This window comes from Cyprinodon tularosa, unplaced genomic scaffold, assembly GCF_016077235.1.
Source record: "Cyprinodon tularosa strain WSP-4 unplaced genomic scaffold, ASM1607723v1 ctg298, whole genome shotgun sequence".
Classification (NCBI taxonomy): Eukaryota; Metazoa; Chordata; class Actinopteri; order Cyprinodontiformes; family Cyprinodontidae; genus Cyprinodon; species Cyprinodon tularosa.
In genome coordinates this window covers 370,001-391,932 of record NW_024039005.1, presented here as the reverse complement: position 1 = coordinate 391,932, position 21,932 = coordinate 370,001, and the positions used below count along the sequence as shown (strand labels likewise).

Below are 21,932 nucleotides of genomic sequence, written 5' to 3'. Positions count from 1 at the left end.
TCACATGATGCAGCTGTGCTGCCGGCGGGAAGGCGTTTGCAGACGGTCACATGATGCAGCTGTGCTGCCGGCGGGAAGGCGTTTGCAGACGGTCACATGATGCAGCTGTGCTGCCGGCGGGAAGACGTTTGCAGACGGTCACATGATGCAGCTGTGCTGCCGGCGGGAAGACGTTTGCAGACGGTCACATGATGCAGCTGTGCTGTGCTGCCGGCGGGAAGGCGTTTGCAGACGGTCAGTGATGCAGCTGTGCTGCCGGCGGGAAGGCGTTTGCAGACGGTCACATGATGCAGCTGTGCTGCCGGCGGGAAGACGTTTGCAGACGGTCACATGATGCAGCTGTGCTGCCGGCGGGAAGGCGTTTGCAGACGGTCACATGATGCAGCTGTGCTGCCGGCGGGAAGGCGTTTGCAGACGGTCACATGATGCAGCTGTGCTGCCGGTGGGAAGGCGTTTGCAGACGGTCACATGATGCAGCTGTGCTGCCGGTGGGAAGGCGTTTGCAGACGGTCACATGATGCAGCTGTGCTGCCGGCGGGAAGGCGTTTGCAGACGGTCACATGATGCAGCTGTGCTGCCGGCGGGAAGGCGTTTGCAGACGGTCACATGATGCAGCTGTGCTGCCGGCGGGAAGGCGTTTGCAGACGGTCACATGATGCAGCTGTGCTGCCGGCGGGAAGGCGTTTGCAGACGGTCACATGATGCAGCTGTGCTGCCGGCGGGAAGACGTTTGCAGACGGTCACATGATGCAGCTGTGCTGCCGGCGGGAAGACGTTTGCAGACGGTCACATGATGCAGCTGTGCTGCCGGTGGGAAGGCGTTTGCAGACGGTCACATGATGCAGCTGTGCTGTGCTGCCGGCGGGAAGGCGTTTGCAGACGGTCAGTGATGCAGCTGTGCTGCCGGCGGGAAGGCGTTTGCAGACGGTCACATGATGCAGCTGTGCTGCCGGCGGGAAGACGTTTGCAGACGGTCACATGATGCAGCTGTGCTGCCGGCGGGAAGGCGTTTGCAGACGGTCACATGATGCAGCTGTGCTGCCGGCGGGAAGGCGTTTGCAGACGGTCACATGATGCAGCTGTGCTGCCGGTGGGAAGGCGTTTGCAGACGGTCACATGATGCAGCTGTGCTGCCGGTGGGAAGGCGTTTGCAGACGGACACATGATGCAGCTGTGCTGCCGGTGGGAAGGCGTTTGCAGACGGTCACATGATGCAGCTGTGCTGCCGGCGGAAAGCCGTTTGCAGACGGCCACATGATGCAGCTGTGCTGCCGGCGGGAAGGCGTTTGCAGACGGTCAGTGATGCAGCTGTGCTGCCGGTGGGAAGGCGTTTGCAGACGGTCACATGATGCAGCTGTGCTGCCGGTGGGAAGGCGTTTGCAGACGGTCACATGATGCAGCTGTGCTGCCGCTGGGAAGGCGTTTGCAGACGGTCACATGATGCAGCTGTGCTGCCGGTGGGAAGGCGTTTGCAGACGGTCACATGATGCAGCTGTGCTGCCGGCGGGAAGGCGTTTGCAGACGGTCACATGATGCAGCTGTGCTGCCGGCGGGAAGGCGTTTGCAGACGGTCACATGATGCAGCTGTGCTGCCGGCGGGAAGGCGTTTGCAGACGGTCACATGATGCAGCTGTGCTGCCGGCGGGAAGGTGTTTGCAGACGGTCACATGATGCAGCTGTGCTGCCGGCGGGAAGACATTTGCAGACGGTCACATGATGCAGCTGTGCTGCCGGCGGGAAGACGTTTGCAGACGGTCACATGATGCAGCTGTGCTGCCGGTGGGAAGGCGTTTGCAGACGGTCACATGATGCAGCTGTGCTGTGCTACCGGCGGGAAGGCGTTTGCAGACGGTCAGTGATGCAGCTGTGCTGCCGGCGGGAAGGCGTTTGCAGACGGTCACATGATGCAGCTGTGCTGCCGGCGGGAAGACGTTTGCAGACGGTCACATGATGCAGCTGTGCTGCCGGCGGGAAGGCGTTTGCAGACGGTCACATGATGCAGCTGTGCTGCCGGCGGGAAGGCGTTTGCAGACGGTCACATGATGCAGCTGTGCTGCCGGTGGGAAGGCGTTTGCAGACGGTCACATGATGCAGCTGTGCTGCCGGTGGGAAGGCGTTTGCAGACGGTCACATGATGCAGCTGTGCTGCCGGCGGGAAGGCGTTTGCAGACGGTCACATGATGCAGCTGTGCTGCCGGCGGGAAGGCGTTTGCAGACGGTCACATGATGCAGCTGTGCTGCCGGCGGGAAGGCGTTTGCAGACGGTCACATGATGCAGCTGTGCTGCCGGCGGGAAGGCGTTTGCAGACGGTCACATGATGCAGCTGTGCTGCCGGCGGGAAGACGTTTGCAGACGGTCACATGATGCAGCTGTGCTGCCGGCGGGAAGACGTTTGCAGACGGTCACATGATGCAGCTGTGCTGCCGGCGGGAAGGCGTTTGCAGACGGTCACATGATGCAGCTGTGCTGTGCTGCCGGCGGGAAGGCGTTTGCAGACGGTCAGTGATGCAGCTGTGCTGCCGGCGGGAAGGCGTTTGCAGACGGTCACATGATGCAGCTGTGCTGCCGGCGGGAAGACGTTTGCAGACGGTCACATGATGCAGCTGTGCTGCCGGCGGGAAGGCGTTTGCAGACGGTCACATGATGCAGCTGTGCTGCCGGCGGGAAGGCGTTTGCAGACGGTCACATGATGCAGCTGTGCTGCCGGTGGGAAGGCGTTTGCAGACGGTCACATGATGCAGCTGTGCTGCCGGTGGGAAGGCGTTTGCAGACGGACACATGATGCAGCTGTGCTGCCGGCGGGAAGGCGTTTGCAGACGGTCACATGATGCAGCTGTGCTGCCGGCGGAAAGCCGTTTGCAGACGGCCACATGATGCAGCTGTGCTGCCGGCGGGAAGGCGTTTGCAGACGGTCACATGATGCAGCTGTGCTGCCGGTGGGAAGGCGTTTGCAGACGGACACATGATGCAGCTGTGCTGCCGGCGGGAAGACGTTTGCAGACGGTCACATGATGCAGCTGTGCTGCCGGTGGGAAGGCGTTTGCAGACGGACACATGATGCAGCTGTGCTGCCGGCGGGAAGGCGTTTGCAGACGGTCACATGATGCAGCTGTGCTGCCGGTGGGAAGGCGTTTGCAGACGGTCACATGATGCAGCTGTGCTGCCGGCGGAAAGCCGTTTGCAGACGGTCACATGATGCAGCTGTGCTGCCGGCGGGAAGGCGTTTGCAGACGGTCACATGATGCAGCTGTGCTGCCGGCGGAAAGCCGTTTGCAGACGGTCACATGATGCAGCTGTGCTGCCGGCGGAAAGCCGTTTGCAGACGGTCACATGATGCAGCTGTGCTGCCGGTGGGAAGGCGTTCAGACGGTCACATGATGCAGCTGTGCTGCCGGTGGGAAGGCGTTTGCAGACGGTCACATGATGCAGCTGTGCTGCCGGTGGGAAGGCGTTTGCAGACGGACACATGATGCAGCTGTGCTGCCGGCGGGAAGGCGTTTGCAGACGGTCACATGATGCAGCTGTGCTGCCGGCGGAAAGCCGTTTGCAGACGGCCACATGATGCAGCTGTGCTGCCGGCGGGAAGGCGTTTGCAGACGGTCACATGATGCAGCTGTGCTGCCGGTGGGAAGGCGTTTGCAGACGGACACATGATGCAGCTGTGCTGCCGGCGGGAAGACGTTTGCAGACGGTCACATGATGCAGCTGTGCTGCCGGTGGGAAGGCGTTTGCAGACGGACACATGATGCAGCTGTGCTGCCGGCGGGAAGGCGTTTGCAGACGGTCACATGATGCAGCTGTGCTGCCGGTGGGAAGGCGTTTGCAGACGGTCACATGATGCAGCTGTGCTGCCGGCGGAAAGCCGTTTGCAGACGGTCACATGATGCAGCTGTGCTGCCGGTGGGAAGGCGTTCAGACGGTCACATGATGCAGCTGTGCTGCCGGCGGGAAGGCGTTTGCAGACGGTCACATGATGCAGCTGTGCTGCCGGCGGGAAGACGTTTGCAGACGGTCACATGATGCAGCTGTGCTGCCGGCGGAAAGCCGTTTGCAGACGGACACATGATGCAGCTGTGCTGCCGGCGGGAAGACGTTTGCAGACGGTCACATGATGCAGCTGTGCTGCCGGTGGGAAGGCGTTTGCAGACGGACACATGATGCAGCTGTGCTGCCGGCGGGAAGGCGTTTGCAGACGGTCACATGATGCAGCTGTGCTGCCGGTGGGAAGGCGTTTGCAGACGGTCACATGATGCAGCTGTGCTGCCGGCGGAAAGCCGTTTGCAGACGGTCACATGATGCAGCTGTGCTGCCGGCGGGAAGGCGTTTGCAGACGGTCACATGATGCAGCTGTGCTGCCGGCGGAAAGCCGTTTGCAGACGGTCACATGATGCAGCTGTGCTGCCGGCGGAAAGCCGTTTGCAGACGGTCACATGATGCAGCTGTGCTGCCGGTGGGAAGGCGTTCAGACGGTCACATGATGCACACATCTGGTTAAAGTTCTCACTCTGAGAAAATGGTCTTTTCTTTCAAGCTACAATACTTTTAAAATCTTTTGGCTCTTTTGCTGCTATTGATTTTACCAGATTTTTTTTTATACATTTCGCACTCTGGGCCTCAAACCATTAGTTGTCCTTTAAAGACATAAATCTGTTTAGGTTGAATCTAGGGCTGCAACTGACGATTATTTTGCAAATCGATTAATCTGTCGATTATTATTTTTGATAAATCGATTAATAATCTGATAGCCAAAGGTTCCTTAAAGAAGATTTAATGAAATGAAAGCAGGAGAAAATAAATCTTTTCCACTTGAGGAGGCTTGATAGCGCAGATTGACAGACGAAAACATAAAAAAAAAAATCTTAAATGTAAAATGTTAACATATTTAGTTTTTTTAACAATCTTGGTATAATAATATAATATAATCTAAGTGTGTCGTTCTGTCAGCTAAAGGCCTGTTTTAGAGTCTCTTTACTGCAGTTAATGAATAATAGATTACTAAATTAGCTAATGATTATTAAAATAATTAATCAGGATTAGAGATAGGGGGAGGAGCTCAGAGTAGAGCTTTGATAAGGAGATTCTGATCTTTGGTTTGCTAGTGATGCTATAATGAAGTAAACTGCTTCCTGTTTTTCTGTCACAGACTTGCTTGAAGTACCAGCAGCCTGATTAACTGGGAAAACGAGGAGCGCTGCAGGTTATCTCCGTTAGAACAACCAACCATTAGAAAGCAGCAGCTCCAGGGTGATCCGCTGACCGACGGGTTTCACTGCGATCAATGGCTGATAAACAGATCAGGTAAAGATGGATAAGAATCAGCATCATTTGAGGAAAAAGAAAAGATTTTTCACTGGAGACTTTTTTTTCCTTTCATGCAGTTTGCCTGCCAAATTGATCAATGGAGGGATTGCTGGGATCGTTGGAGTAACCTGCGTGTTTCCCATTGACCTGGCGAAGACTCGCCTGCAGAACCAGCAGAATGGATCCCGCCTTTATACCAGCATGTACTGTATAAAACTAATCCCAGCAGAATTTATGCTTTTTTCTGTTCTTTCCACTCGTTTAACTGCACTTTGTTTGGCTTTCTGCAGGTCAGACTGCCTTATTAAAACTATTCGCTCTGAGGGTTATTTTGGGATGTACAGAGGTAAGTAGACAGATTTTCCCTTGAAAGGTGGAAATCGCCGTCTTCCCTCATGGCTCTCTGTCCGTTTGATCCTCCAGGAGCTGCGGTGAACCTAACCCTAGTCACTCCAGAGAAGGCCATCAAATTGGCTGCTAACGACTTCTTCAGACACCACCTCTCCAAGGACGGGTGAGGCAGACCTTCCGCTCACCCACTGCTCTAGCTCTATGGAGTCAGAAAGGGGTGAAATTAGCCTGATAAACCAGATTAAATGGGAGATTAAATGTGTCATTTAGTCTGGCCCTGATGAAGGAGACATCGGAAGATTGTTGATGAGATCAACCATGTCTGTGCCTATTGGCCAACGCACCAATGAGCGCCACTGACTGTGACGTAGGAAGCGCCACAGGAAGCTGGTGGGGGGGGGAGTGGAAACAAACAGCCTGTCGGTTAAACGCCGAATACGTCCTTCTCCAAAATGAACGATCATAGAGCCTCTTCCTGCTCACGTTTCAACAGAAACCCAAAGTCTGATCCTTCCAGAACTGATTCCAAAGCTGAGTCAGACCAGAACTGTTCACTAGTTGCTGCCGTCTTCCTTGTTGTGCAGCTTAGTCGTCCCGCCCTCAAAACCCCGCCCACTTTGCATCCAGAAATTCAAAACACATCTCTGCGTTGTGATTGGCCGGCCAGTTCTAGGGTCACAAACATCCATTTATTTGGAAATAAAGACTCCAATTATCTCCAAGAACCGTATCCTCCCAAAAAACAATAAAACCTCCAAAATAATCCTGTAGTCCTCAGGGTTTCAATCCGTTTTGATAAACGTTTGACCTCTTAACATCCACCTCAGCTTGGGTAAGCCTCACCTATTCTGCAAACCCAAATGAAAAAGCAAATAAATTAAGAACTGTGAGCCCAAATTACACGTGCCATACATTATTTGAAAGCTAACACTCTCTAGTTTCTGAATATATAAATAAAAATTGGGTGAGTAGAACACAGACCAGCCTGCATCGGTTCAAACATGAAAGTTTTTTTTTTAATTCTCATCCATCCATCCATCCATCCATCATGTATCCATCCAGCCGTTCATCAATCCACAGGGAGAACATGCAAACTCTCTGCAGAAAGAGCCCAGGCCGGGATTCTGCAACCTTCTTGCTGCAAGGCGGCAGTGCTACCCACTGTTCTACCGCGCAGCTAATAGCGAATGTGGTTCTGATCAGGTAGTTGGCCAATCCAGCTCATTGCCTCTGAGGTGGTTTAAACATGTCTTGGTGCCTTTAGCGGCAGTGGAAAATGACTTTACGTCTCCATAAAGCTGCATGAAATGTTCGGAACCCCAGTGGGAAAACGTCAGCAGAAGAAACGGCTCCATCAATCCTCACTGCTGAGGTTCAGTGAACATTTGCTAACGTCTGCAGCTCAGTCGCTCATTAGCGCGTCACACCATGACTTAGCTCACTGTCCTCTCCTCCTCTGGGATACTAGGCTGGAGCCAGGATCATCACTGGAAATAACAGCTTGAAATATTTTTTTATATAGGAAATAAATCTGTACAATATATTAGTTTAACTCTTAAAAATCCGTGGCTGGGCGTGCAGGTGGTGCAGCGGTTAGCGCATCCAACCCGTGTACGGAGGCCTTAGTGGACCCGGTTAGAAATCCGGCCTGTTTTTATTTGCTGCATGTCTCCCCCTCTCTCATCCTCCCTTTCCTGTCAGCCTGCTGTCGAAAAAACGCGCCACTAGTGCCGTAAAAACTCAACAAAAAAAAATCAGTGGCTTTTACTTTTGCATTATATTTTTATTTTTGATTAATTCCAGCTGATTATTCTGCAGGACTTTGTTTGTTCTGTCTCATGTGATCCAAGTAACAGAAATCTAAAGTAAAGCTCCTGTCACACCTTGGTGATTTAGACCAGCATATGCCTGAAGTAAGATCTTTCAAATCTTTCAAAAACTCTGGCATACGTTGGATAAGTTATGGGTGCGTTTTATATAAGTTATGAGCGCGCTGAAGGACGCTGACATACGGCGAGTACGTCAAGAAATTCTGAGCATCCTCAAAATCTCCCTCCGTATACCAGCGTCTGCCATCCATGGTCCATCAGTTCCAGGTCAGTTACCTGATGGCTGACATCCGTTCAGCATCAGTTCCTCATCAGTCGTGGCGTCTAGCTGATCCTAAACCTCTGACTAACTTCTGCGTAACTTATCCAGAACTTCTCTCCAACATATCAGCGTATCTGCCGTGTTCCAGACGAGCGCTGAACGTGTTTCTAACTTCCAGCTACTGTATAATGGCGTATTGGCAGCGTTTTGGTATAAAAAAACCTTCTTTCTTTATTTTTCTTTTTATTTATTATTTATATAATATTTATTTAAATTTTTTTTTTTTGGCGGGCAGTAAACAGCAGCTAGGTTAATACCGCCATCAAATAAATCTCTTTCTGCAGGCCGGGCGCCTCCAGGCGCATCGCTGCCCCCCTCAGGACACTGTGCATCATTTCCTGGGCATCACGTTATGCAGAAGTTAGGCTCTGGTTGGACAGAAGTTCTGGACTCGTTATGAATCCTCTATAAACGCCCAGAATAGAAAGAATCCATAGAAATTCAGCATCTGCCTGAGATTTAGGAGATTCTGGGACGTCAGGCAAACGCTGGATAAATCAGCGAGGTGGAACAGGAGCCTTAGATGAAGTATGCAGGGCACTATAGTATCACCACTGATGGTGATGCAGCAGCAGTGTTATCTGAGGTCTGGTTACCGGGTAACGTTTGATGCTTTCAGGTCGCAATCATTAGCAGCAATCATCTGGTTTAACTGAAAGCAAGGAGCCGTTGTTCACCCCAGAAAGCTGCATGCACCGATAACCCCCCCACCCCACCCCACCCGCCAGGACATCTACCTCAGTCACCATGGAAACAAACATGCAGGCTGATAAATGATTGACCCATGCTGTCCCACTGGCTCTCCTCCTTGTGAATTATTAATCTGTTCCCGACGCGTTGATGGAGAAGACAAAGATTAGCATCGCTGCTGTGCACATTTTATTTAATTTTATTTTATTCTTCATAGATGGTAATAAATAACTAATGTTCTGGATCTTGATCTTTTTCTCTCCTCCTTCAGAAAACTGACTCTGGTCAAAGAGATGCTGGCTGGCTGCGGCGCCGGTACCTGCCAGGTAAGTGGCTTCAAACGCACCCTACCTACTACTGACTTCAGCTCAGGGGCGTTGCTAGGCACAAAGCTTTACTGGGGCACTGGCCCCCTAGTGCATATGCCCCTCCTTCCATACATAAATACAGACAAGCACACTGCCCCACCCTGATACATTCCTACCAAAATTACCAGTTGAGATATTAATGAGTATAAGAGAATATTTGTTTTAACAAACATGAACATTTTCAACATTGCAGCTATAAAAAATAAGACATCAACAACTTTGACAAATAAAAAGTTTCCTTATACACATTCTGACGTAATCATTAATTCCTAGGTTTTAGAGTTTTAGTTCAGGGGAAAGTTTAACTCATCCTGAACTAAGTTTTTCTTTTATTTTTTGAGCATTAAAGTGTACCTCCTATTTTTCATTTTTGCAAATTGGTCAATCACTAGACTGTGACTCAGCTTAGAAAGTTCTTCCTTTTCAACTGATAAAATAGCAAGATGATGGAGCCTGTCTTGTCCCATTGTGCACCTCAGCCAAGTGTGGATCCTTCTCAACACACTGAATGACCTTTCACACCTCCAGCTGTAGACTGGGATGGTGAGGAGATCTGGATGATCTGCGTTAGTGTGGGGAACATGGTGTTATCGAGCAAGTTGAAAACACACTGCATATCCTTGATGACAAGGCTTTCTTTTTTAACCAGGAAAAGCTTTCAAACCATTTTGAATTAAATGAACGTTTGTTTTACTCCAAATTTGTCCTGGGGATGGTGGGACAACTTCACTTGTGTAGGACCATCCAGCACCTTCATTCTCATTCTCTACAGTAAACATTAAAAAACGTAAATCTATAATTATGTAAATATCTATCATATTGCTTATAACGTCCCTAATGTAACTGCTTAGCTTAAATCACTAATTCATCTCGGGCTCTTACCTCCCTCTCTCATCTTGTTTTACTGCTTCCCTGTCTCTGCTTCGTGTGAGGAATTTCCTGATATCCATCTACAAACCAATGCAGTCATTTCCAGTTAGTAGCCTATAAATAAATCATGTGGTTTCACTGGGAAAATAATAAAATTGACAGCTAAGAAACGTTACCAGAACTAAAAAAGCGTCGTGGCCGCAGTGTCCCATCCAACTCAGTTGAGAGCAGCGCGTTAATTTACCTGCAGTTCATGCAGTGACATGCGCTGACGTGGGGGCGCTAATTCATCCTCAATTTGGAGTTACCAACACACTTGCTGCGCATTTGAGTAGAAATATACGTCTCCTCCCGTTGGAATCATCTAAATTGATGCATTAAAAAAAAATATTACTGTTGTAAATATTCATGAGATTTATACTGGGGCACGTGCCCCAGTAAATGGGGTCTGGCGACGCCGATGCTCCAGCTCACTGCTGCTCACCTGGACAGCTCACCTGGACAGCTGCCTCGTCTGTCTGCAGGTGTAATCAGCCTCAGTCTTGTTAACTTGGGCCACAGTGGTCAGAGAAACGGGTTCAGTCTGTAGAGGCTGTGATCTGATCTGATAGTGAGCAGAAATGTTCTAGTGAGCGATCTCCAGTCACTGCGGGGCTGAGCTGGAGGAGACACACGGCTATGGAGAGATATTTGTGCCATCGGTTTGAGCGCGCAGGAACCAATCCGAGCGCGCAGTGAGACAACACGCGCGCGCGCAAAACCGGTCTGGCGCGCGCTCAACTCTGAAAAACCCTCTCAACACACTGTTCTCGCGCTCAGTTTCATCTCTGCGCGTGCTCGAATCCGTCTCTGCTCGCGCTCGCTCGACCTGCTCTCTCTCCGCGCTCAACACCAGCTGTGCGCTCGGCTGTTTCTCCGCTCGCTCGACTCTCTGCGCTCGCAACTTCAGCAATGTATGTAAATGAACCATACCATCAGCCAATCACACCCAGCTTCTTTTCATCCAATGAAAGCATTCCTTCCTTCTTCTTCTTTTCTATCATGGCGGATCGCAAGCAACTTTAAGGTGCATACCGCCACCTACTGTTCATGAGTGTGTAGCAACATTGTTTTACAGCTATTAAATTCTATTTTTTAATTTTGCATTCTGAAGATAACTAAATAATGCTTTCCTTAATCTATAAACATCCTTTATATTTCCTTTATTTCCCAATAATCCTTTAAGACTCCATTCTTGGCCTGTCATTTCAACTACTCTTCTCAATTTTTCCCTTTCAGGTTCATATGTTTTACAGTTCATTAATATGTAAGCATTCGTTCCAAATACTACATCCGGTTAGATGAAAATAAATACATAAATAAATAAAAACACAATCAGGAAAATCAAACAACTCTTACAGTTATTTTGTCAACATTCCTAAGATAGTACTATAAAATATCTTGAATTATCTCAAATAAACTTCAGTAAAACAGTTATTAGATCATTGCCTCATCCATCTCTTTTACCTGCTATTGACATGGATTTAAATTTGATGTTTTAAAAGAAAAATAAGGAGGATATTTCAGGTTCCAGTATGGTTCAACAATATATAGATAAAAAATATTATGGATATGTTAAATTTTTTATGGATGCTTCAAAATATTCCAATATTAGGAATGGTGTTTTGTTTTAGTTTCATAATTTATTTTTAAATCGGGTAAAAGAATCAGTGATGGAATTCAGCCTACAAAGGAGAAATGTTTTGGATCATATTGGCCTTACAATGGATTGAAGAAATCGTTCCATTAAGAAGTTTAGTTTGCTCTGATTTTAGATCAGCGACTGTTATATTAATTTAAACGCAATTATTCAGACAGCAGACCTGATCTGAAATTTAACAATTATTATTTAGAAGACCTTTTACAGATGGACTCTAAATAAGAGGGTTATTCTTTATTATATATATTAAAAAGAATAATTTGATAAACAGGATTTTTCAGTTGGTGGCGGTAATTGTTGTTTGCCAACCTCCATAAAAAACAACAAAAAGAAGAAACACCCGCCACAAAAGCTAAGAGTAAGGCCAATATGATCCAAAACATTATCTATATATTGTTGAACCATACTTGAACCTGAAATATCCTCCTTATTTTTCTTTTAAAACAGCAAATTTAAATCCATGTCAATAGCAGGTAAAAGAGATGGATGAGGCAATGATCTAATAACTGTTTTACTGAAGTTTATTTGAGATAATTCAAGATATTTTATAGTACTATCTTAGGAATGTTGACAAAATAACTGTAAGAGTTGTTTGATTTTCCTGATTGTGTTTTTATTTATTTATGTATTTTTTTTCATCTAACCGGATGTAGTATTTGGAACAAATGCTTACATATTAATGAACTGTAAAACATATGAACCTGAAAGGGAAAAATTGAGAAGAGTAGTTGAAATGACAGGCCAAGAATGGAGTCTTAAAGGATTATTGGGAAATAAAGGAAATATAAAGGATGTTTATAGATTAAGGAAAGCATTATTTAGTTATCTTCAGAATGCAAAATTAAAAAATAGAATTTAATAGATGTAAAACAATGTTGCTACACACTCATGAACAGTAGGTGGCGGTATGCACCTTGAAGTTGCTTGCGAACCGCCATGATAGAAAAGAAGAAGAAGGAAGGAATGCTTTCATTGGATGAAAAGAAGCTGGGTGTGATTGGCTGATGGTATGGTTCATTTACATACATTGCTGAAGTTGCGAGCGCAGAGAGTCGAGCGAGCGGAGAAACAGCCGAGCGCACAGCTGGTGTTGAGCGCGGAGAGAGAGCAGGTCGAGCGAGCGCGAGCAGAGACGGATTCGAGCACGCGCAGAGATGAAACTGAGCGCGAGAACAGTGTGTTGAGAGGGTTTTTCAGAGTTGAGCGCGCGCCAGACCGGTTTTGCGCGCGCGCGTGTTGTCTCACTGCGCGCTCGGATTGGTTCCTGCGCGCTCAAACCGATGGCACAAATATCTCCCCATACACGGCCAGCTGCGTAGATATATGTGATCAGATAGGAGGCGATGGACGAGCGCCGGCCATGTGTGGCGAGCGAGCGAGTCCGAGGGAAACGCTTCTCATTAATGAGGGCAAAGACTGGAAGCCTTAGGAGCTGTGATTAGATGAAGTGCAGCAGATCTAGGATTAGGATTGCAGCTGAGAACATGGTCATCTCAGCCTTAATCTAGTTAACTAGTTTCTATAGTGTAGCTGCAGGGAAGGCGCCATTAAGCCATGAATGCCAGTAGATCCACACCTGAGACGCGCTCCTCCAGTCTCACTCAGGATGGTCTAGAATTTAGGTTCATAGAAATGATGAAACTATTAATCAGATTAATTAATTATTGAAATAATCCTCAACTAAATTAGTGATCAATCATTAACTGGAGTATAGAGACTGTAAAACCTGCCTGTAGCTGACAGAGCGACCCGCTAAGAGCAGCAATTATTCAGGGATTGTTAAAAAACATATAAACATTTTGCATTTAGGATAAAAAAATTTTCCCGTCTGTTAATGTGCTCTATAATCCAGAACTCCTCAGGTGGAAAAGTTTTAGTTTCACCTGCTTTAATTTCGTAAAAAATCTTTTTGCAGCTAACCATTATTTTCAGCGGAACCTTTGGCAATCTGATTATTAATGAAAGGAGACGTTAATCAATTAGCAAAATAATAATTAGCTGCATCCCTAGAAGAAATGGGGCATTTAAACCCCTTCATGTTATAATCTAGGTTCTTATCTAGTAAAGTTGTATTTTAAATAAAATGCTTTACATATAAAATGAAATGATAAAGTGATACTCCTTCATAAAATCAAGTTTACTCTGTTGTTTTAATATTTTACCTTATTTATCTAAATACAGCTGCTTTTCTGACAGTTTTAAAGGTTTTTCTAGATGGGGTGAAGTTTAAAAAAGTTTAAAATAAGTTCATATCTGAAAATCATGTTCAAGATAGAAACATTTTTAATCGTTTAATCTATCGTTTAGAAAATCAAACCAACTAAAAACCTTCCAAAAAGAACTAGCAGGCAGGGAGAGAAATACAGCAAAGATGCTCAGAGTTACTCTGAGAGACTAAATGTCCACAGATCAGATTAGATCAGAACATCTGCCTTAAAATGATGGAGAGGTTTGTAGTTTCTCCACCAGCGGTGCAGGGAGCACCGCTGGTGGAGAAACTGTTATTGCTGTCAGATGAGACCAGAATATCATTTTCTGACACGTGGGCTAAACCCTGCAGGAGAAAAAGGAAAACAAACCTGAACACATATACCCCCCCCCTTATAAATACAGTGGCGTTAAAGGAAAAGTCCGTCTAAAGAAATTGATCAGATTGAAAAGCCCCGTCTGAGGCTCCAGGACTCCAGATTCAGAGTCACAAACAGCTGAAACAGAAAGGAACCATTTCAGGAGAGAATCACCACCGTGGATCAACAACTCCATCATTTAAAGATCTGCATGAAGGACGGGAAAGGGTTTAGAGTGGCCTAGTCAAAGTCTACACTGAAATCAAGCCTTCCGTTAGACCATCATCCTGCCTAAACCTTTAAAGTGACTGAATTAGAACAATTATCCAAGGAAGGAAATCCCAGCAGATAGGATGTGTTATCATTAATGTTTTCTGGCAGCCGTTCAAGGAAAAGTTCAGTCAGCAGGAATAATCAATGGATCATTATTTATACCCAAAAATAATACGTTCGCCGTCTGGGAGCGGCCATCTTTGCCCAAATATAGTAGCCCCTCCCTCCTGCCATCTTCCAGCAGTGACGTCACGGTGCGGTAAGCCTAGCGCGATTCTCCCAGCTTTACAAGCTAAATCAATGGGAACTACTAGACACATCTGCAATCAACAACAATTATTGAAGATTTCCAGAGGACTTCACCATTGAAATTCACCAGAGCTATAGTGAAACTGACAATGCCCACGTGCATGGCAGCTGGATGCTGGAATACATCGGGTAAAAGTGAAAAAAAGAGTTATTCCACCTTTCTGATTCCTGATCCTCCACGGACGGGTTGGTCGTTGGATCGCCAACTTGAAGAGGGAGGATTTGCCATCGAACTTCTGGCCAGAGAAAAAACCCGTAATATGTAGCCAACATTTGGAAGAAGAATGTTTTCAAGATGACTTGGATAATAGCGCGTTGTGACAAACACCAGATACAGCACTGGGACTTGATCAACAGCCGATACCGCACCGTGACAATGTCACTAACCAGTAGGTGGCAGTAGTGTTCTTTGACAAACATGGATGCCTCCAGTAAAGCACATTCACATGAAAATGACTCTGAATTAAAAACACTGATCATTTATTGAACAGGATGGAATCATTTCACATTTAAAGAACTTTCAGAAGTTTGGATTCTGAATATGAGCGACTTTTCCTTTAAAGATGCAGTTAAATCTAGAACAGGTCTGTTTAGACCAACTAACCCAAACTCCAGTCTCAGATTAAAGTCCAGACCTGCCAGAGATTAACTCCATATCTCCTTTTCCTTCATAACAATGAGCTCCTCCGTACTAAAACCTCAATAACTTGATCAGTTTGATTCCAACGTGGCAAAATGTTGAAAAGTTAAACTAGCAAACCAGTCATAAAAAGCTGTGGATGTTGTTTGACATAATTTATTTCCTGCTTCCTCTACAGGTCGTCATAACGACTCCTATGGAGATGCTGAAAATCCAGTTGCAGGATGCTGGCAGGCTGGGTAAGAGTCTGAAGTCTGATGGGCAATGAGCGCCCTCATGTGGTGAAGATTACAGCTTCTGCTTGCATTAGATAATAATGAGGTCAGAGTTTTTGTTTTTGCTGTAATCAGCATTATTTCTCCTGATGGACTTTAGCCGCTCAGAGGAAGCTCATGCCGGAAACGGTGGCGGCAGGAAGCGTGGAGATAAAGTCTCCCACAGCCATGCAGATCACCAGACAGTTACTGAGGGAAAAGGGCATCGCTGGACTCTATAAGGGCCTGGGGGCCACGCTGCTCAGGTACAGCAGTTAAATGTTCTAACGCAGTGATTGGTGTCCTCTGCTGAGGTCTGACTGTTTTGTTTCCTGGTGATCAGGGACGTCCCTTTCTCCATCATCTATTTCCCTCTCTTTGCCAATCTGAATAACCTGGGGAAGAGAGACGGCGAAGGCCCCGCTCCTTTCTACGTGTCGTTCGTGTCGGGCTGCGTCGCCGGGAGCACAGCAGCCGTCGCTGTCAACCCCGTCGATGGTGAGCCGCAGCGTTTTAGATTCTCCTTCAGAAAAACACCCTAAATAAACGCTAACCTGAGCTTTTTTATGTGCAGTAATAAAGACCAGACTGCAGTCGCTGAACCGAGCGAGCACAGAAGACACGTACTCCGGAGTGACGGACTGCATCAGGTGACCTGGCGATGTCTGAAGTCTTTCTCCTGATCTCTGCAGGCTGGTTATTCACACTGCGTCTGTGTTCTGGTGGATTTCTGTGCTTTTCAGGAAGATCCTGCGTAACGAGGGTCCGTCTGCGTTCCTGAAGGGAGCCTACTGCCGCGCTCTGGTCATCGCTCCTCTCTTTGGGATCGCCCAGGTCGTGTACTTCCTGGGCGTGGGCGAATATATCCTCAGCTTCCTGCCTAAAAAAGACAACTAAGTGGGAACATCTGTTCTGCCTTTCCTCCCACGATGCATCACTTCAGCTCCATCATCTCCATCTGATTCTTAGACACCATTTTTTATTTTTTGTTGGGTTGAATGTTTAAAAAGTTCAGAAGGGAGCTTTTATTTTGCCAAGATGCCTGAGGCAGCGCGCACAGTTCCAGTCGGCGGCGCCGCCACGGCGCCACGTCGGAGATCAGAGGTCTGTAGTTAGAAGATTTGATTCACTTTTTAATATGATTGTCAGATTTAGCAGATTAGACGTCCCGCCCTTAGCTGTTGCAGTCCTTCAGTAATGATTGGTTAACCTGTGAACATCAGAACATCACTGGGATCCCAGTTTCCCACTAAATAGAACAATAAGATCCAGTCTGCATGTTTAGGACCAGAATCAGGTCCTCATGGTGTCACAGCCTGCTGGAAAATATCTGGGTTAGACTTAAAAAAAAACACATTTTTATTTATTTAAAACTTGTAAATCCTGCTAAAATAATACCAAATGATTTAGGAAATCAAAGATTTTACTGTTTTCAATTTTAAGTAATAGACTTAATTAATTCGAATGTATAGACTTATACATAATCAAACAATTTTAGCTTCTTACTGTGAAAAACATGAAATATTTGTGATTCTGTTGCTTCGAGCCAAACAAGATAAAGTAGATAAAGTATCAGCTGGTTGATTACTTAGATTGGGTCACTAGTCTGCTTCACAGGCTCACCAAAGAGTTAAAAGGAGCAACAGAAAGTTTTAGAGGTTTTCTTTCAGCCTGTTGACCCACAGCATGACAAAAAACTTTAGTCAGTTTTAAGCTCTGACTTTTTAAAACCGAGGTAAAACCTGGATTTATCTAATCCGGAGGTTTAATGGAATACTTAGGAAAATAAAGGCTAATAGACCTTTATGTAAGGAGAGAATGTGAAACAGCTGATTTCATTGCAGGGCGGCGTGTGGAAGTGATTCCAGCGAATCCGCTTCCTCCCCGTTCACCTGAAGCTTTGCTTGTTTTGCTTTTTAAAGAGATCTAGTTTCATCTGATATGAAGCAGAAGCACAATGGCTCCACAGTTTGGCCTCAGAACAACATTTGTTTTTTGTTCTCACAGCTTTTGAACGATGAGAACTGTTGCAGGAAAGTCGATCATTGTGAGGATTGCTTTGCAGCTTCAATCACATTCGTTTTTAATTTTAATGATCAGAGAGCACTTTGTGACGCCTTCAGGGGCCGTCGGCCATTATGGAAATCCTTCCTCTCTCCTTAGAAACGGACGTGTGAATAATTTTCTGGCGTTTGCTCCCGGTTGCGTCCAAACTTGCGTTCAGTGGCAGAATCCAAAGAGCTGAAGGAAAAGTGTCTCGTTGCCGTTTGATTCGGACCAAACATATCCGCTTCTTTGCTTTAGAGGTTTAGTTTGCTTTAAGCCGCCGCGCTGTCGTATCTTGTTTATGCGTCTCTGCGGCTCGCTGCCATTGATGAAGGTGACTCTGCCGAGCGCTGACCTTACATTCCCTCCTCGCTCCCGTCGCTCAGACAGACGTTCGGTTGCTGCACATCTGATGCATCTTTTTCATTGTGATATCATTTGTGGGGGTGAGCTTTATTTATAGATATTCCCTCCTAGAAGCAGTATAGCGTATCTATTTGTGTTTTCTTTTGTAATGTATTGTCTGCTTTATCTGTATTGTAAATATGCAAATGAAATGAACCTTGTTTTAGAGTTGATTGTTTTTTTGTTGTAAATGACGGCTTATTTGCACACCTACCTCCATCGCCCCCTTCAGTTCTTATTGTGGTGATTTTATGTGAAGATTTGGGTCAAATGAAGGAACATCAGACAGATTTCTTTTGTTTTTATAACTTTTAACCAAGAGGAACTAGTTGATCTTTAGATTGCTTTTCTTTGGAGGTGCCATTGCTCCCAGACTGTGTGTTTAAGCATAGGACCAAATGGAGGATCTACCGGCTGATAGACGAGTTGCTTCCAGCAAATGACATAAAGATCCCAGAAGCAGCCTGACTGAGGTGTGCAGACTGTTGTGTTTTTATGTGCTGATGATTCTTTCAGGAGGTTGCTGCAATATGGCAGCTCTTAAACCGAGGCGCTGCTGCTTGAATCACTCGCAGACTGACCTCAGCCTTTTTCTATGTCTTACTGAAACTGAAAGCCATAATTATGAGGAAGTATGAGGGAAGAGAAAAGGGCAAACAGACACTTCAAATGTTATCAACCCAATAAATGGACGTTATTAGCGGCTCTCAGTCCCAGAAAATGGCTCTAGATTGGCTCAGTAGGTTTTTATCCTAAAGCAATTCCTCTTTTACCTGCAGAATTAATTGATATATTTATCTGTAATCTGAACATAATTATAGAAGTTTTTCATCTATTGTAAAGAATAGTTGATATGTCGCTCATATCGAACAATATATTCTGTCAACTGAGTGGTTTTAAACATCACCTTAAATCTGTGTGTCTGAAATGTGTGGAATTCACTGGAAGGAAAGATTTAAAACTGTTTTTAAAAGAAGCTATGTGTCAATAAAGCAGATAAAAAGTATAAAGCAGGTAAATAGAAAGTAAAACTTTTTTTTTCGACAGTAGGCCGACAGGAATGGGGGTAGGAGGGGGGGGAGACATGCAGGAAAGGAGCACAGGTTGGATTTAAACCCGGGTCGGCCGCGGCGAGGACTGAGGCCTCCGTACGTGCGTCATGCACGCTAACCACTGCGCCGCCTACACACCTATAGAAAGTAAAACTCATAGTTTCAGATGTTATCAACCATAAGCTGCATATTATCAGACATTAGAAACCTTCTAGAAGGTAGAGGAGTCGCAGCCTGGAGCCATTCTATGGGACTGATAACCGCTAATAATCAAAATAGACCCGTTAACTCATTAAACTGGGCTTTATTATTATTTTATTTTATCTGTTTAGTTCTGGACAGAAGTTTACGTAAAATTACAGGCCTGGATTTAATTTAAACCTTTCCAACGGTTTAGAGATGATACTGCGCTTAGGTTTATATCTACTGGAGATGCTGAAACACACACTGGCAGCCAAACATTCCCTCTGCATGACGCTGCCACCACCTTGCCTGGCAGGTCTGGGTTCCATCTGAAAGATCTCAGCCTGATGCCTCTAAACGCTCTTTTTAGGACTGAACTAAAACTTTAGGACGGCCCTGCTGGATCTGTTGGAGGTCTGAGAAATGTTGATGTGTTTTAGCTGTTCTGATCGGAGCGTCGGTCAGAAATCACAGCTGGAAGTTTGTTTATGGCCTCAGAAAACATGTGACTGAAGTTCAACCTGCCACAAAACTTTTATGTAAATGTTCAATAGCTGATCTGTTAATCAGCATTTAATTATAATTCAAACCACAGATAATTTGCAAAAATATGTATACTGCAGATTCTCAGTCATCCAGGTCAGTCGTTCCAAAAAGGTAAAAAAAAAACTACCTTTGTTTCCAAGTTTGAAGACGTTTCTCTTCCATCCAGGAAGATTTTTCTATTCAAAATGTCAGAAATAGCGTTTAGTTCCAGGTTTTATCCAGCAGCCCAACAAAGCCTGGTTTTAGTTTAGAAAACATGCAAATAGAAACGGATGAACGGGTCCCCCTCTTTGGAATGGGGGTCGTTTGGCGTCGTTACAGGAGAACAGAAGACCTCACCTGTTCATCCAGGCCAACTATTCCCTCTAACGCCCCCCCTTTCAGAGACATAGACAGGTATGGGGCATTGCAGGCTAACAAAGAAGCCAAATCACCCCCATCCCAAAGGGGGGGACCCGTTCATCCGTTTCTATTTGCATGTTTTTTAAACTAAAACCAGGCTTTGTTGGGCTGCTGGATAAAACCTGGAACTAAACGCTATTTCTGACATTTTGAATAGAAAAATCTTCCTGGATGGAAGAGAAACGCCTTCAAACTGGGAAACAAAGTCCAGAGGATTGATTTTAACTTTTTTGGAAAACTGCAGGGTCTAGTTTATGTTTTAAGCATCGCTACAGTTTTATGATCATCCTGTTTCCAATGACTGATTAAAAGTCAGAAAGCCTTTAATGTGAACTTCTGTCCAGTTCCTGATTGTTTCTGCTGTAATGTTCATTATTTTACTGCCTGGTTTGGTTATCAAACCTCCTGCTTCTCCCTCTTTAGATCCTTTCCTCTCGAACATCTCTTTGTTCTTTTGTTTTCACTCAGCTGTGATTGTTTTGGCTTTCACTCACCTCGTGCTTTCGGTTGTGTACTTGTGCGTAAGTGTGTGACAGTGAAGTGCAGTGGTTAAAGTGTAGTTGTCAGGACGCCATGTTTTCTCCTCTTCCTCTCTCTGTCTGTGTGTTGTTTTGTTTTTTTGTGGCGATCGTCTGCCATCTGCTCCATCCTGCTGGGATGTTTGCTGAGGAACTTTTAAAAATGTACGATTTGGAGTTTATACAATCATAAAACCGAAGCACAAGGGATTATTAGGCATAAAATAGCCTGTTTCTCTCTCAATATTCCACATGCTGGTTTTTAGAACATGATTTAAACTGATTCTATTTCTTTAAATCTTCTCAACATCTTTTCTGAATCACGTTTACCTGCAGTGCTGCTCAGAGCTTTATGTGCATCAACTGAATCTATTAAAAATTAACTCTGGACTTTTAATTTGAAACCAAATAGATTGATAAAAGGAAATTAATGAATTTTAAAACCAAGATTTGGCTGCACAGTTTGAATTTATTGGGGCTTATTTCATCCTAATTGGGAAACTTCTTAAATTTGGACTAAAAATCATTTTTTTACAGGATTGGAATATTAAATCAGACCAACAAAAAAAGAAAGAAAACATCTATTTAATTCATAAATATCTCCATAAAGGTTCCTTTATTCCGTCTTTAGAATATAGATCTGATTGAGTGAATATGATTCTTTATATCAGTCATATTTTATACGTTTTATGTTTTGATCACTGAACAGGTTTCTTCTTTAAAAATGTTTTTTAAGTGGATGTTTTCACAGAACTGAATGATAGAGGAGGTTTTATTTTAAGGTGATTTTTTTGTCCAAACACCAGAATGTGTTTCATTTTTTAGCACTTGATGCTAAGAGGATAAAGACCAAAAAATCAGTTTCTAAAAGTTTGATTCAACTTTGTAGAATCTGATAAATGCAAAACAAATTCCTTCCTAATGATGCAAACTTACTCTCTCATCTATTATGCATAGTGTTGGCAGCATCATCCTGTGGGTCTGTTTTTATTCCATAGCATCAGTGCCGTACAAAATTAGCAGTTATTCACCTTTATTACAACTTGTTTAGATGTTTGAAATTTAAGAATAACAAGATTCTAACAGAATATTGATCTCTAATAGAAACTGGATCTTTTTTAAATCAAAGATCAACTCTGAGTTTTAATTTACAGGCAGGCGCTTCGTGAACAGTGTTGGGCACGTTACTTTGAAAAAGTAATTAGTTATAGTTACTAGTTACTTCTCCCAAAAAGTAACTGAGTTACTAACTGAGTTACTCCACAATAAAAGTAACTAGTTACTAGTAAAAGTAACTATTGCGTTA

At 45.2% G+C, this 21,932-nt stretch overlaps 1 protein-coding gene across 1 annotated transcript in view; it reads left to right on the top strand.

Annotated features, from left to right (window-relative positions):
* Positions 1-16,755, top strand: part of slc25a22a (solute carrier family 25 member 22a) — a 35,904-nt gene extending 19,149 nt beyond the window's left edge. Inside the window, exons 2-11 of the mRNA XM_038291271.1 lie at positions 5,145-5,299; positions 5,380-5,505; positions 5,593-5,648; positions 5,726-5,816; positions 8,766-8,820; positions 15,399-15,459; positions 15,596-15,740; positions 15,818-15,972; positions 16,049-16,124; positions 16,218-16,755. Of these exons, the coding sequence (XP_038147199.1) occupies positions 5,280-5,299; positions 5,380-5,505; positions 5,593-5,648; positions 5,726-5,816; positions 8,766-8,820; positions 15,399-15,459; positions 15,596-15,740; positions 15,818-15,972; positions 16,049-16,124; positions 16,218-16,371 (939 nt within the window). The 5' untranslated portion in view covers positions 5,145-5,279 and the 3' untranslated portion in view covers positions 16,372-16,755. The remainder of the gene's footprint in view (positions 1-5,144; positions 5,300-5,379; positions 5,506-5,592; positions 5,649-5,725; positions 5,817-8,765; positions 8,821-15,398; positions 15,460-15,595; positions 15,741-15,817; positions 15,973-16,048; positions 16,125-16,217) is intronic.
* The last annotated feature ends 5,177 nt before the right edge of the window (positions 16,756-21,932 follow it).